This window comes from Silurus aristotelis, assembly GCF_946808225.1.
Source record: "Silurus aristotelis genome assembly, chromosome: 23".
Classification (NCBI taxonomy): domain Eukaryota; kingdom Metazoa; phylum Chordata; class Actinopteri; order Siluriformes; family Siluridae; genus Silurus; species Silurus aristotelis.
Window position 1 is genome coordinate 6,693,570 of NC_139596.1, and position 14,146 is coordinate 6,707,715.

The 14,146-nt window shown below is 37.4% G+C and overlaps 2 protein-coding genes across 2 annotated transcripts in view; one reads left to right on the forward strand and one right to left on the reverse strand.

The window, feature by feature from the left end:
- Window positions 1-232: 232 nt before the first annotated feature.
- Window positions 233-3,476, forward strand: paxx (PAXX non-homologous end joining factor). The gene is made up of 7 exons (XM_083527083.1): window positions 233-505; window positions 587-647; window positions 964-1,013; window positions 1,099-1,283; window positions 1,560-1,610; window positions 2,213-2,303; window positions 3,226-3,476. Exons 1-7 carry the CDS (start codon window positions 393-395, stop codon window positions 3,272-3,274), a joined length of 600 nt encoding a protein of 199 aa, XP_083383209.1. The 5' UTR covers window positions 233-392; the 3' UTR covers window positions 3,275-3,476.
- A 78-nt stretch (window positions 3,477-3,554) lies between these two features.
- abca2 (ATP-binding cassette, sub-family A (ABC1), member 2) overlaps window positions 3,555-14,146 on the reverse strand; it is an 89,582-nt gene continuing 78,990 nt past the window's right edge. The window contains exons 36-48 of the mRNA XM_083526777.1: window positions 13,987-14,134; window positions 13,303-13,426; window positions 13,080-13,212; window positions 12,805-12,925; window positions 12,540-12,718; window positions 12,125-12,266; window positions 9,992-10,126; window positions 9,785-9,888; window positions 9,584-9,676; window positions 8,938-9,040; window positions 8,219-8,356; window positions 7,153-7,362; window positions 3,555-5,372 (exon numbers count right to left, since the gene is read on the reverse strand). Of these exons, the coding sequence (XP_083382903.1) occupies window positions 5,337-5,372; window positions 7,153-7,362; window positions 8,219-8,356; window positions 8,938-9,040; window positions 9,584-9,676; window positions 9,785-9,888; window positions 9,992-10,126; window positions 12,125-12,266; window positions 12,540-12,718; window positions 12,805-12,925; window positions 13,080-13,212; window positions 13,303-13,426; window positions 13,987-14,134 (1,666 nt within the window). The 3' untranslated portion in view covers window positions 3,555-5,336. The remainder of the gene's footprint in view (window positions 5,373-7,152; window positions 7,363-8,218; window positions 8,357-8,937; window positions 9,041-9,583; window positions 9,677-9,784; window positions 9,889-9,991; window positions 10,127-12,124; window positions 12,267-12,539; window positions 12,719-12,804; window positions 12,926-13,079; window positions 13,213-13,302; window positions 13,427-13,986; window positions 14,135-14,146) is intronic.

Sequence of the window (14,146 nt, forward strand, 5' to 3'; positions counted from 1 at the left end):
AATCTCTAACTTTAACATCAATTTCAATAATGTTAAATAAAAAAAATAAAAAATAAATAGCAGTAGTACTAAACAGGCAACGTTTTCCTTTGCATGGAAACAGATCCCTTCAACTTCCGGTTCATAAAAGTTTACGTCTGCAGAAAAATTATTATTTATTATTAATTGGATACCAATAATTGGTTATAAAAATTGGTTTATTTATTATTGCCATCGGAATTTCTGTTTATTTTTGCGTATTTGCGTTTTTTTAACATGACCGACAAAATGGACTTCTACTACTTAATGTACTGGGTCACGTGACTGCCCCATGTATATATGTTGTGCCTGTAGGAATAACAATGCGTGTTTTATTTATTGCTGTGTATCCGCTCTAGTGCTGCTGCTTGACCATGGATCAGAGTGTTTCTCAATCCAAGAGCGTCCTTTGCACGTTGACAGATAAGAAAGATCAGACCAAATATGTCTGTTTTACACAAAAGAAGTGTGCAGGGATTATCATTGGGTGAGTTGAGAATGCAGTACAGAGGATGGATTGTCTCAAACGTGTGTTTATTCACTACATGTGGTGGGATTTCTTCCTTAGATTGAGCAATGGTGAAGCTGTTTGGAAAGCTGATCTTTCAGAGGAAACCCTCTTACAGCTTGTAAGTTCCTTAAAATTGGGGCTCAACCTTCTTGTTGCCAGAGACCTCTTTTAGTAGCAAATACAGATGTTTGATTACTGCACAGCTGTGTACCTTTTTTATTTTTAACCTGGATAGGCTTTTGATAAAAACCTATTTCAGTGATGTGAGCGATTTCATAGACCTGTTATAGCTAAATATTAATCATAAAATAGCACATGTTCATTAACACAGATCCATGATTTTACATCATGTGACCCTAAGGGTTCCTGGACCATCATGGCTCTTGACTCATTATATTAAAAAAAGATTTATTATTATAATTTATTTTTTTCAGAAGAAGAAATTGTCATTGAAATCAACAGAAGACTATGCCCTGAAAGTAAAGTACGATTGTTTACTTAATTAAAACAAACCTAACAGATGTATGATGAGTGCTAATAGGATTAATGAGCAATTGTATTTTTCTTAGACGCGCATGCAGGAGCGGCAGTGCGTTTGTTTCACTGCAGGAAGATAACGCTATGCTTCACCTTGGCTCTGAGGCTGCAGAATTCAGTGTGTCCTTCTCAAAGCTTACAGATCATGAGGGAAGGACCGAGCTCAAAGATCTGCTTTTTAAGATGGCGGACAGTCTAATGCAACAGGACGATACGGGTATATTAATCCTATCCGTCACGTTTTATCTTCAAAGCATGCACCTTGTCCTTTAACCTATTTTGGATAAAAAATACTGTAGACTTTATTTACCAAGTGTAGAATATCTAATATTTGGAAATTTCCAAGAGCTGTTCGAAATACAATATATTACCTATAATTTTTGATAAAACACCAGAAATTGGCAGATCATGCAGATATCTTGTCTATAGTCAGTCATATCACTTATTCGTATCTAAAATTGAGGGGTTTTTTTTGTTTGTTTTACTTTGATAGGAGACATCTCTTCATCCAGCCCTGTTAAGACCCCACAAAAGAGGAACTTGGGTATGTACAAGTGCCATCCTGCACCGTTTCTTATATACACTATTTGGATAAAAGCTTTGTGGACACAGATTTGTATGTGCTTCTTGAAAATCCCATTCCACATTTAGTCTCAACTTACTGTATAAAAACCTCCACTCTTTTATGGGACGATGTGCCACTTGATTTTAAAGGGCGGTAGTGGAGATTTGTGCTCATTTATTAGCCACAAAGGGGTACTGATGTAGGGTGAGGAGGCCTGGGCTGCAGTCAGCATTTCTCCACAGGTGTTCAATAGGGTTGTGAGGTCAGAGCCTCTATAGCAGGCCACTTAAGATCTTCCACTCCAACTCATATAAACCATATCTTCGTAGAGCTTTTGTATACAGGAGCATTGTCATGCTGGAACAGGTTTGGGTCTCCTAGTTCAAGTAAATAGAAAATTTCTTGCTATTGTATCCATATACGTCCTATACAATTGTGTGCTTTCAGTTTTGAGGTAAAAGTTTGGGGATGAACCACATACGGCTGGGAAAGTCAGGTGTCCCAATACTTTTGTCTGTATAGTGTATGTAACGTGGGATAGTGAACTAATTTTGTGAATAATGGTGGCTTTGTTTGTTTAGGATTCGAACCCAGGAGACAGCCAACCGGTCCAAATATAGCAGTAAAGAAACGCCTTCCAGGGGATTCGCTCATCAACCCCGGAACAAAAAAGTGACTGACTTTAACCAATTCACATAAACACGTGTTTAGAGTCTGCATTAAAAAACAAAACAAAAGGATGTATATTTCTTTGCCAAGCTCTTGGTAAAGGTTCTAAGATTACAGAGAGTTTGTAGAGTTTTGCATGGAATCATTTGGTAAAAAAAAATAAATAATCAGTGATTTTAAATTAGATTCTGATCCTCACTTCCTGTTTGGAGTTTATTTGTAAAATCGATTTTCAGGTTCTAATCCAAATGCTTTGTTTATTTAAAAAAAGGTCTCACAATACTGTGAACAAAATTTTGTGAGTGGACAGAATTTGGGGGATGTTTCCATCTGTTCAGCACATTTTTTTTGCTAAGATTTTACTTCCTGATTGGTGACTTAATTGTCAAACTTGTTTGCACTTTATGGATAAACCATAAAAAAGTGAGTTGGTTGTTTTCCCAATGCTGTCCCCTAAATATAAAAGTGTGTGTGGTTGGGGGTCTAGTTTTGATCAAAGTCGACTTCTTAAATACATTACCCCAAAGGGAACACTCAAGAAATAGAGAAAGATGATTGAGGTTTTGATGTGAAGTGCATCGAAAGGTATGAGTAGTTTAAGCTACTCGGAGCTACTAGTGTTAACTAGTGGTAAATGTAGGGATCTTCTTCTACATACACACACAGTTGCCTGTTCAAGTACTTGTTGCCATAGTAACTTTTAATCAGTGAGCGGCGCTGTTTTACACTTTCAACAACAGACCAGGAGACAGGCCACACGTTCTCCACTGTCTTCACTGCTATTGATCGTTGCTGCACCAATTCTTTGTATTGTCTTTAAAACTAATAATTATAGTATTGGCACATAGTAAAATAATAATAAATGTTTTTTTTTTTTAAAAACAGAAAAAAAAAATTTCTTGGTTTTTATGTTTTTTTTCTTCAGGAAACGCTCTGCTACAGGAGTGGCTTTTGACGATGGAGATGACGAATGACCCTGACACACATTATCCTGTTTTTAATCCTCCAGCACCATCAATGCAATTACTACAACTTTCTGATTTTTATCCACTAATGAAATTCTGAGGCATGATTTTTTTTTTTTTTTTTTTTTTTTTTTTTTTTTTTTTACTTGCATGATTTTAAACCTTTTAAAGCGTCTAAAATAAAAATAAATGAATCTATTTTTTTAAATGTGATGTTTTTTAAGTGTCAATTTTTATATACATGTTTTATTTTTATTCCTTTTTTTTTTTATATAAAACACAAAACACATTTCAACACTTTTTTATTTTATTTAATTTTTTTATTATTTCCCATTCATATTAAAAACACCTGAACAGCTCATCACAAGAATAAATGGAAATAATCAGAAACGAGCTTTTGAAAGGCGAGTCAGTCTGTTACGAGTCTGCAGTGGAATTCAAACGTGTTAGGATTTTAACAGTGTGGCAAAATCCACCAAGAATCACATCCACGAATACGCACGTCATTAAATGATGCTTAGAAGTATTTGCTCTCGAGTAAAAACCTGATCCCAACCCAGCCCGTTTCCTTACACGTCCCTCTGTTTGCTGGTGTCTTGATAATCGTACGCCTTCTGATGAAGTAGGATTAAACAGCGCTTTTCAAACACGTGACTCTTATTTACAACAGTACAACAGTAGCAAAGATGCAATTTACTCACATTTAGTTCATACATCGAAAAATATGTTGCGATTTGTTTTTCCCTTTGGTCAGATCCTATGAATAAGACACAAAGATGCTCATCCTTATGTATATTTATGTATATCTATTTCTTTTCCACTCTAATTCTCTCCACTCAGCACACAGGTGCTGCTTTACCATGTCTAAAGCAGACAATAGAGCACAACATGAATTATGGGGAAGAAAAATTATACATCCGGGTCATTTTTTTTACAAATGCAAAAAAAAAAAGAAAAAAAAAATCTGAAATCTATCAGCTTTTAATAAGAGTGAATCAGAAGTTCACCTTTGGCTTCACAGTGAACGCAAAACAAATAATTTGTTTAGTCTTTCTAAAGTACACATCACCTATACAAAGGAAGAATAACGCAACTGGACTGTCATAGCCTGCTACACAATGGACATTCGAATGCAAATATACAAAGTGCATCGTTCATTAGATAAAATAAGGAATTTCAGGACACTTTACAGAGGCACCGATCTGTGCAAAAACATTTTCATGCCATTTACATTCAGTAAACATTCCACAGCTTTATTCATGGTTTAGGGCTGATCGGACCGATCTGATCATCTCAAACCACCTTTTCATTAAACGTCTCCCGTCAAAAGGTGCGTGTTTATTTGTACGTCGACTTCTACCTCTTCAAATATGCCTTAAAAAAAACAATTCAATCAATAAAATATAGGACGTACCACATTCTTGACTATATAGCATGCTCTCAAGGCAGGTTCAACATAATTAACAAAAGGTTAGATCAGATTTTACAAAAAAAAAAAAAAAAAGAAAGAAAGAAAAGAAATCAGAGTTTTTCCACTGAGAAACAACTTAGTCATAAAAATAACACAATACAAAGCTAGAACCCTGAACACATTTCTGTAGGTCATTAAACAGGGATGATATGTTATTTCATGACATCAACAGCTGTATAGCGCTAGTTCGGAACAGCATGAACCTTTTTTTGTTTGGATTTTCTTTTTTTTTCCTTTGTTTTTTTTTTTGTTTTTTTTTTAGTCCTTTTAATTCGGTGTTAAAAAAAAATCGGACCGTGTGTATCCGTGTTTGTGAGCCCATCCTAAAATAGGAATATTCTCCATAACCGAAACGCAGAAGCAGTCTACAGCAGCACGGCGTCTGAGGCTCGGATGAGGAAGCCTGTGGTGTTCAGTGAAGCCGGTACGCTGGCACTGCTGGCACGGCGCACACGAGCAATACGGCACATCTCTTCTTAAGGCCAGACACGTGGACCCACGGAGAAATATAGCTTAGGAAAACGTGTTCCCATGGTCAGACAGATAGAGTCTTCACTTGAGGTTGTTTTTTTACACGTTTCCTAGAAGGTGGTTGTTGTTTCAGCAAAGAGTGTCTGTGTTAAAGGATAACTGCACCTACATGATCACAAAAGTAAATAGAAAATAAAATGTGATTTTGAATCTCTAACAGCCATTCCAAAGATTACAAAGTATATAGCTATAGTGTATATATACAACATACCATAATAGTACACTCAACCCCGATCAGGCATAACATAATGACATTCTAACATTAGACTGGTGAAGTGAATAACACTGATTATCTCTTCATCGTGGCACCTGTTAGTGGGTGGGATATTATTAGGCAGAACATTTTGTCCCCAAAGTTGACGTGTTAGAAGGAAACAATGGGCGAGCGTAAGGATTTGAACGAGTTTGACGAGAGCCAAATTGATGGCCAGACGGTCTGCAGTGGTCAGTGTCTATTAAAAGTGCTCCAAAGAAGAAACAGTGGTGAACCGGCGACAGGGTCACGGGCGGCTGAGGCTCAACGGTGCAAGTGGGGAGCGAAGGCTGGTCCGTGTGGTCCGATCCCACAGACGAGCAACTGTAGTTAAAACTGCTGAAGAACTTAATGCTGTTGATGTGTTTTGAAGTGTTTTGGCAGCAAAATGGGGACCGACACAATATTAGGCAGGTGGTCATAATGTTATGTCTGATTGGCTGTATTATTATATATTCCTACTATAATAGTAATATACTATACTACTCTAATACTATTATATACTACATACTATAATCATTTTATAGCATAGTATATAGTAACATTTGATGATATATAATACTCACAAAAAGTACTTACACTATTCATTTCAATTCAACTTTGCAGAATGGACATTGTTCCAAAGCAGCTAAATAAATAGGTTAGAAATAAATAGAATACGAATATATATTTTCTCGTCATTTTTTTTCTCTCTTTTCTCTCTCTCATGAAATTGGGTATTCTCAAATCATAACTAGATTCCTACATGAAATATGCAACAGTCATAAACTGTGGAAAACATGTATGTTCCAAAAATATAGAAAGTTTTTTGCAGTTATTTGTTTTCAATGTTACACATTTAAGACCTGAACGTTAGAACGTTTTCAAGACTGTAAGATTTAATAATTATAATAATAAATATTAATAATATTATTGTTGTTATTATTATCATCATCATCATATAGCTTAGTGGTTCAGGCATTGAAAAATGTATGCAAAGGTCATGAGTTCAAATCCCAGCCACACCAAGCTGCCAATTTTGGGCTCCTAGTTGTGTAAATGAGATAAATGCATGTAAAAAAAGAGCTGGAAACAGGCGTCTGCCAAATGGCATAAATGTTAATGGAAGTGAATGGTAAGGATGAATCACCTGTGAGTAATTTCCATTAATGAGTGTTCTCTGTTTCAGTATGCAGCATATTGTATAAAAGAAAGAGAGATAAGAGCCTGGAGAGAAGGTATACTGAAACATAAAATAATAACCCGCACAAAAGGCAGTTGTTTCTGTCCTGTTGCCTGTATCCCATTTCCTGTTCCCTGAGCCGATTAATAATTTACAATTAATAATTAGACAGAATCAAAATCTTCACAGTATATTTAAATGTCATGTGAACACTCCTGTACTTAGACTGAAGTCTCCCTCCTTAAGTCTTAAATATACTCCTCCTAAAAGAAATCCAAAATAAATTTGTTCATAACAAATCATAGAATATGTGGAATATCTGCCGTGTATATTAATATAAATAATATTCACACTGCACGTGGAAGGTGAATGCGGTTTGTGTGAGTAATGTAAAAGCTGCTTTACTCTTAAAACTGCTCCATCCTTAGGGTTTGGTTATATATGTATAGATTTATACCCCTTGGTCTCACCCTCTCTTCTTCAAAGCTGATGAGTCCTTCATCGTCATCACTCTCTAGTTCCTCAGGCTCATCACTGACCAGTGCGTTCAGCTCAGTGTTGGGCGTTCGGGGCAGCAGGATTCTCAGCAGACGCTGCAGTGGCGACTGACTGCTTTTCTTCGGCGAGCTCTCCTGCTGCTCCAGGTTGTCACTTTGCTTTTTGGCAAAGTTCACAAAGACCTATATTAAAAAAAAAAAAAAGGATGAGCATTAATGTAGCAGTGTTTCATAAAGCAGTAGATCATAATACTTGACACTTCTATATCACATTATACACTATATGGACAAATGTTTTACACCCAATTATAAGATTTGTATGTGCTTTTTGAAAGTCCCCATTTGCTGTTATAATAACCTCCACTCATCTGGAAAGATGCTCCACTAGATGTTGGAGTGTACTTGTGAAGGTTTTTGCTCCTTGTGTTAGAAAAGTCAGGTAACGATGTGGAAGAGGAAATCTGGGGTGCAGTCAATGTTTCAATTCATCCCAAAGGTGTTCAATAGGGACGAGTCACATCTATAGCAGGTCACACAAGATCTTCCACGCTAAACGATGTAAACCATATCTTCGTGGAATTGCTGGATTTGTGCATTGCCTTCCAGTGAAGGGAAAATTTCACATAATGGCTGTATGTTGAGTTATTTTTAGAGGACACTAACTCTGTACTGCTATACAAGCTGCACACTGACTACTCTATAATATATCTACGTTTCATTTCTATAGTATTGTCCCTTGACAAGCTTTACTACAATAGTTGCTCAAATGTGAGTGGTGTATTCACTTTTGTGAGGTGAGGAGGTCTGGGGTGCAGTCATCATTCCAATTCATCGCAAAGATGTTTAATAGGGTTGAGCTCAAAACTCTATAGCAGGAGATCTTTTACTCCAACCCATGCAAAGCATATCTTCATGGAGTTTGCTTTGTGCACTTGTCATACTGGAACAGGTTTGGGAAAATGTTATGCTACTGCATGCAAAGATATCTATCTATTCGAATGAAATAATAATGTTACAGAAGAAAGGTCAAGATGCTCACATTATCCAGGGTGGTCTGGCTGACAGAGTAATCCTCGATACTCAGCACTTCCACCACCTGCTCCATCTTACTGAACACCTGTGCCAGAGAGATATTCTCCGACTTCAGCTGGTACTGGATCTTAGTGTGGTGTCTCTCCTGTGAGGCAAAAACCTGTTACAAATATGGCACTGGGAACTAAGCAGAGACTGGGCATGTACTCGATTTACTCAAAACCATGAAAGAGTAATAATGACAACATTTGCTACCAAAATACTGTAGCCCACAGTAATAATGGAAAACATATTACAGACTATATTACACACCAAAACTGTGGCTAACTCTTCTATAGCCAGATGTACTGAGATGTCTCTCTGAGTCTGGATTTCTGTGATAGAAGCAGTCACTTTAAAACACTGGTGGCCCGGTGGTTTATAACAAAATTGTTTTTGCTTCTTCTTCTTCTTTCTCTATTATTATTATTATTATTATTATTATTATTATTATTATTATTATTATTATTATTATTAATGATTTTTTTGGTTGGTCAATTAATTGCTTAGAGCTAACAAACCACTAGGGGGCGTCATAAAAACGGAGAATTTAGATAGATAGATAGATAGATAGATAGATAGATAGATAGATAGATAGATAGATAGATAGATAGATAGATAGATAGATAGATAGATAGATAGATAGATAGATAGATAAGCATAAAAACATAATAAAAAAACCCTTGCCTTTAAGATGGCCTCTGGGAAGTTCCTGTTAAAGAAACGGATCACTTCCTTCACACTAGCAGTCGTCTTGGTGCGCACTGTGATCATGTAACCGTCCCCAAACCTGTAAATGTGAGATCAAATGCCTCAGATTTGACGCATATTATTTGCTGTGTTCAATACTCTACAGGTAAGATTGCACACCTTTAATTTGAATTTGGATAGATTAACAATGAATGTACAAATTACTTATAATAATTATGGAACAATTGTAGAACTTAACTTGAAATTAAGTTGTACAGATGGTCATAAACATGTATGCCTTTTAACCAACTTGACATTTTTAAGTTCAAAGTTCAATTCGCAGTCTATATAAATGGTGCTAGTCAAACATGCCAGGTTTAAATCACTACGAATGACACCAACTCAAACTTTCTTTTTAACCATGAGGTAATCACAAATAGTAAACTGGTAACTGCTGATGTCATTTGGTCATGTTAGCTTCTAATGTGGCCTTTAAAGAATTTCTTAATGATCCTTTCGAAATTTGACTTAAATATTAAACAGTATGAACAATGGATTTCTATAGATCACCTATCAACAAACAATTACATTTTCTCATACAGTATTGAAGGGTGTACAAAGTTTTGCACCAGACTGCATTCACCTGTTCTTAAGATGCTGAATGCTCCCCAGACACTTGAACCTTCCATTGACCATGATCCCCAGGCGAGTGCACAACGCCTCACACTCCTCCATACTGAAAAGTGCAAAGCAATGTTGGTGTCACCACTTACAGATCAATCGATTAATCAATCAGTCAATCAATAAGAAAAATCAAACAGGGCAGCATTGGTATCTTCGTGACCTGTGTGATGTCAGCACCACTGATCGTCCTGTCTTGATGATGTCGAGAATAAGGTTCCAGAGGAAGCGGCGAGCTTTCGGGTCCATGCCGGTAGTGGGTTCATCCTGAGGGACACAGTGGAGAGACACGATCAGGGACGGATTTGTTTGTTTCTTTATATCTAACCCTAGATATAAAGATTAGAGAACAAAGCTTAAGTGTTCCAACCAGGAAAATCAGGGAAGGGTATCCGATGAGAGCGATGGCTGTGGACAGCTTGCGTTTGTTTCCTCCGCTGTACGTCCCAGCTGGCTTGTCTGCATACTTCGAGAGCTGGAGCTTCTCCAAGGCCCATTGCACCACCTGAGAGGTGAGACACAGGGGACAGAGAGAAGAATGTAATAAGTGGAATGAAATGAAAAGGGCTAAATTAGGACGAAGCAGTTGTTAATAACCATAGAGATTTATCTTGGAAATATCAAGACATGGCCTATGACTTCCAAGGAATGGTGATCATTATGGGATAGTATACTGTTATTTGTTACAGTTACTAGTTACAGTACATCATTTAGCATTACAGAGCCATTTACACTACCGTAATGTATATACTTTACAGTATATACTGTATGTATAGCCAGATGAAAATAAGCGGTAAGAAGCGCAACTGTAGCTGATGAGATTAATCAGTGTGCTCTGTTTCAGTGTCCGGCGCCACCGACTAAAAAAGGAGAGAAACTAAAACTAAAATTGGGATTTGAAACAGAAAAAACACCGAAAAAAATACATGGTCTAACACTGAGACTACTAAACGCTGTTGAACACTAGCAAGAGTAAGGTATCGCATTTAATACAACAACTTAATAACTTATAGTTCTCTTTCTCTGCCACCCCTCTAATATCCCTCTCTCTCTCTCTCTCTCTCTCTCTCTCTCTCTCTCTCTCTCTCTCTCGCTCTCTCTCCCTCTCGTTAAACATGTTTCTGAGGTACCAGTGACCACTGTTCCTGCCCCTCTCCTCTCCTCAGATCTGCCTGTTTCATCGATTGGAGGCCACTCTGAGCAGCTGGGGATGGTTTCTCATCTACGGCCTGGAGATCGATGAAATTACGAAGTAACACGGGCGCTTTGAGGATGGATTTGAACTGTAGTTAATGTAGACAGTCTGCTACACTCAGGACTACAGTTTGCATCTGATCACTATCACTGCACACTTCAACATTGTTTATCTGTAATAAATGGACATTCGGTGCCACCCAGATGAGAATGGGTTCCCTCTTGAGTCTGGTTCCTCTCAAGGTTTCTTCCTTCTGCCATCTCAGGGAGTTTTTCAGGGACAAACTCACGTATAAAGAACATTAATTTTTATAACTGCATGTATCTGTGTTTAATATCTATATACATAAAAAGTAATTTGAGGTTATTTTGGATGGAATTGAATGATTGTACTCAAATGAATGTTTAAAATAAACAAAGTAAAAAAAAAAAAGAAACAGTTGTTAAAGGAAGTACCGTATTTACCGGACTATAAGCCGCTATTTTTCCCCACGTTTTGAACGGTTTAAACAACGAAGCGGCTAATTTATGGATTTTTCCTGGGTTTTTCCCGGTTTTACAAGCTTCAAGCCAAAAAACTGAGCCCCATAACATTAGACCAATGAAATTGCGGAACGTGTTAAGGTGAACCAATGAAACTGTTTATAATAAATCAGATGCGCTCCCACTGAATCGGGCTGCACCACATCATAAATACGGATGAGGTTCCTCTGACGTTTGACCTGCCGCTCACTCGGACTGTCAACAGAAAATGCGAATCATTCGTCACGCTGAAAACAACCGGGCATGAAAAAAACGCACTTCACCTGTGTTCTGAGCTGCACGGCATCGGGAGAAAAGATTCACCGATGATGATTTTTAAACGCACGACGATGCCAAAAGATAAACTCTCGAGAGAAATTGTTGTGAAAGGAAGGAGGAAGACAGTGAACAATGACTTTCTTGGTAGGCTACTGTTTAGATACAAGCCTTTCATTAAAGCCTGTGTAAAGTTCATTAGTTTCAGTGTAGACACCTGCGGCTTATAGACAGGTGCAGCGTATTTATGTTCAAAATAAAAATATTTGTCAAATTCAGTGGGTGCGGCTTATATTTGGGTGCGTTTAATAGTCCGGAAATTACGGTAGTTGTTTTTTCCAATCCGGCTCTACGTCTTTTACAAAGTCTTTTTGCACACTATAATTGGTACATCATTAAATGATGCAATATGATACACCGGTTAATAATTTATCAATTATTTATCTTAAGGATAATTTTATCACCAGGATAAATGTATGCCAGTCAAAACCTGAGTGTAAACCTCCCTTACCCGCTCTTCGTCCTTCCACGGTATTCCTCGGAGGCGTGTGTATAGCTCCAGGTGCTCTCGTGCTGTCAGGTCCTCGAACAGAGCATCAAATTGAGGACAGTAACCGATACACTGCTGTACACGCAAAAGATCCTTCAGTACGCTGTGGAAAGAAAGTGATTTACCCCAAAACCTTCCTGTTTTGTAATCACATACAGCATGGCCTAGAATACAACTTTTAGAATCATACTTTTACTGTAATTAAACAAACAAGGGTTTGTGTTACGCATGTTCTGATAGGATATACTGCAATGCTGTGTTTTAATAGGTCTTTTCCATGCTTACTTTCTTCTTCTGACGGCTTGTTAGCGTTTTATGTGAGATATAATGTATGAGGAAATTATTAGTTTATATCCAATAGGTCATGTCTAGTAACCTGTTCCCTTCGATAAACGCTTCTCCTCCTGTTGTGCTTTCGTCTCCTGTCAACATTTTGAAAGTGGTCGTTTTTCCTGCGCCATTGACCCCCAACAGCCCGAAACACTCTCCAGGACGGACGCCCAGACACAAGCGGTCCACCGCCAAGATGCGGCCCATCTTCCGCGACTTATACACCTTTATACACAAAAGAATGATTGTACAGATGAAAGGTGAACTTTATGATTAGTTTATTAATGTGAATTATGAATCTGCAGCTTTACCTTTGTCAGATTTTCGATCTTCAGCATATCATTTACAGCGTCTCCTCGGAGCACTCTTCGCCTCTCACGTGCCACATCGACATCATCGTCTTCGATTGGCTGACTGTTTACAGGCATTCTCCTATGCGCAAAAAAATAAAACAATATAGAATATAGAAAATAATCTGCCTAATTCTATTCGATTTTGTTTGAACAGTGCAGCTGCACACACTTAGATGGGACAAACTTATACTTATAAAGAACATCTTATTTATTTTTAATTGAATTGAACTTACTGAGGTTTACGCAGGAAATTGTACTGGCACAGGATGGTGATAAGAAAGCCGACAAACCCTTCAATGGTCATGGCCACCAGTCCACGTGTCACAATATCCCACTCAAATGGAGACTTCACCTTATCAAACTGACCTGTAGGACATGGGATTGTTTATTACAGGACACCAAAAAACATCCGAAAATAAGCCTGAGCCTGAGATCGAAACATATAGAATAACATACCGATCTTTGCATAATACTCGTTAATGTATTCATTGTAGGCCATTTCCATCAGCCCATGACCCAGGTTATAGTTAGGAAAAATAAGGAAGCATGACTTCAGATAGCTGTTCACTAACTTCAGGTCCTTAGGAGTAAAATGAAATGCAATATCATTATTAAAAACATTTTCCGCTTTCTTCTTAAATTTACAGACAGTTAAAAATCTCTGACCCTCTCCATGTGATTTTTTACATTTTCAAAGATTTCAGACAAACTTCTTTCACGTTGTCATTATGGGTTTTTGTTTGAATTTTGAGGAAAATAATGAATTTAATCCATTTTGAAATGAAGCTGTAACATAACAAAATGTGGACAAAGTGAAGCTCAGTGAACACTTTCCAGATGTGCTGTACGATACATATTTCCTATTTATTTTGAGTATTCACCTTTACTAAACAGTATAAGATCTTATACATTTATTTATAACTTTCTTAAAAACTAAACAGTAAAAAATGTACAATAAAAAAAATGTTATTTGACAAAAAAAAGTCCCTCATTTTCCTTGAGAAAACCCCCCCCCACATTTATGAATCTAAGTGGTTGAATTTTTGTGAATATATTCTCCCAGATCTCTCCTTGTAATCCTCTTAACTCTGACATGGAGTGAGTACACTAAATGTCGAATATAATGTTCCTGAAATGTACCTTGTCATGTTCAAACAGCTGCAGGAGGAAAGTGGCCACTGTGGCGGTGATTCCAATGAAGAGGTTTATAACGATCAGGAAAACATACGCTGTGCTCGGAACCTCAAACCAAAAAGAGGCTGGATACATGATGGGGGTTATGGACCAGCTGGAGAAAAAA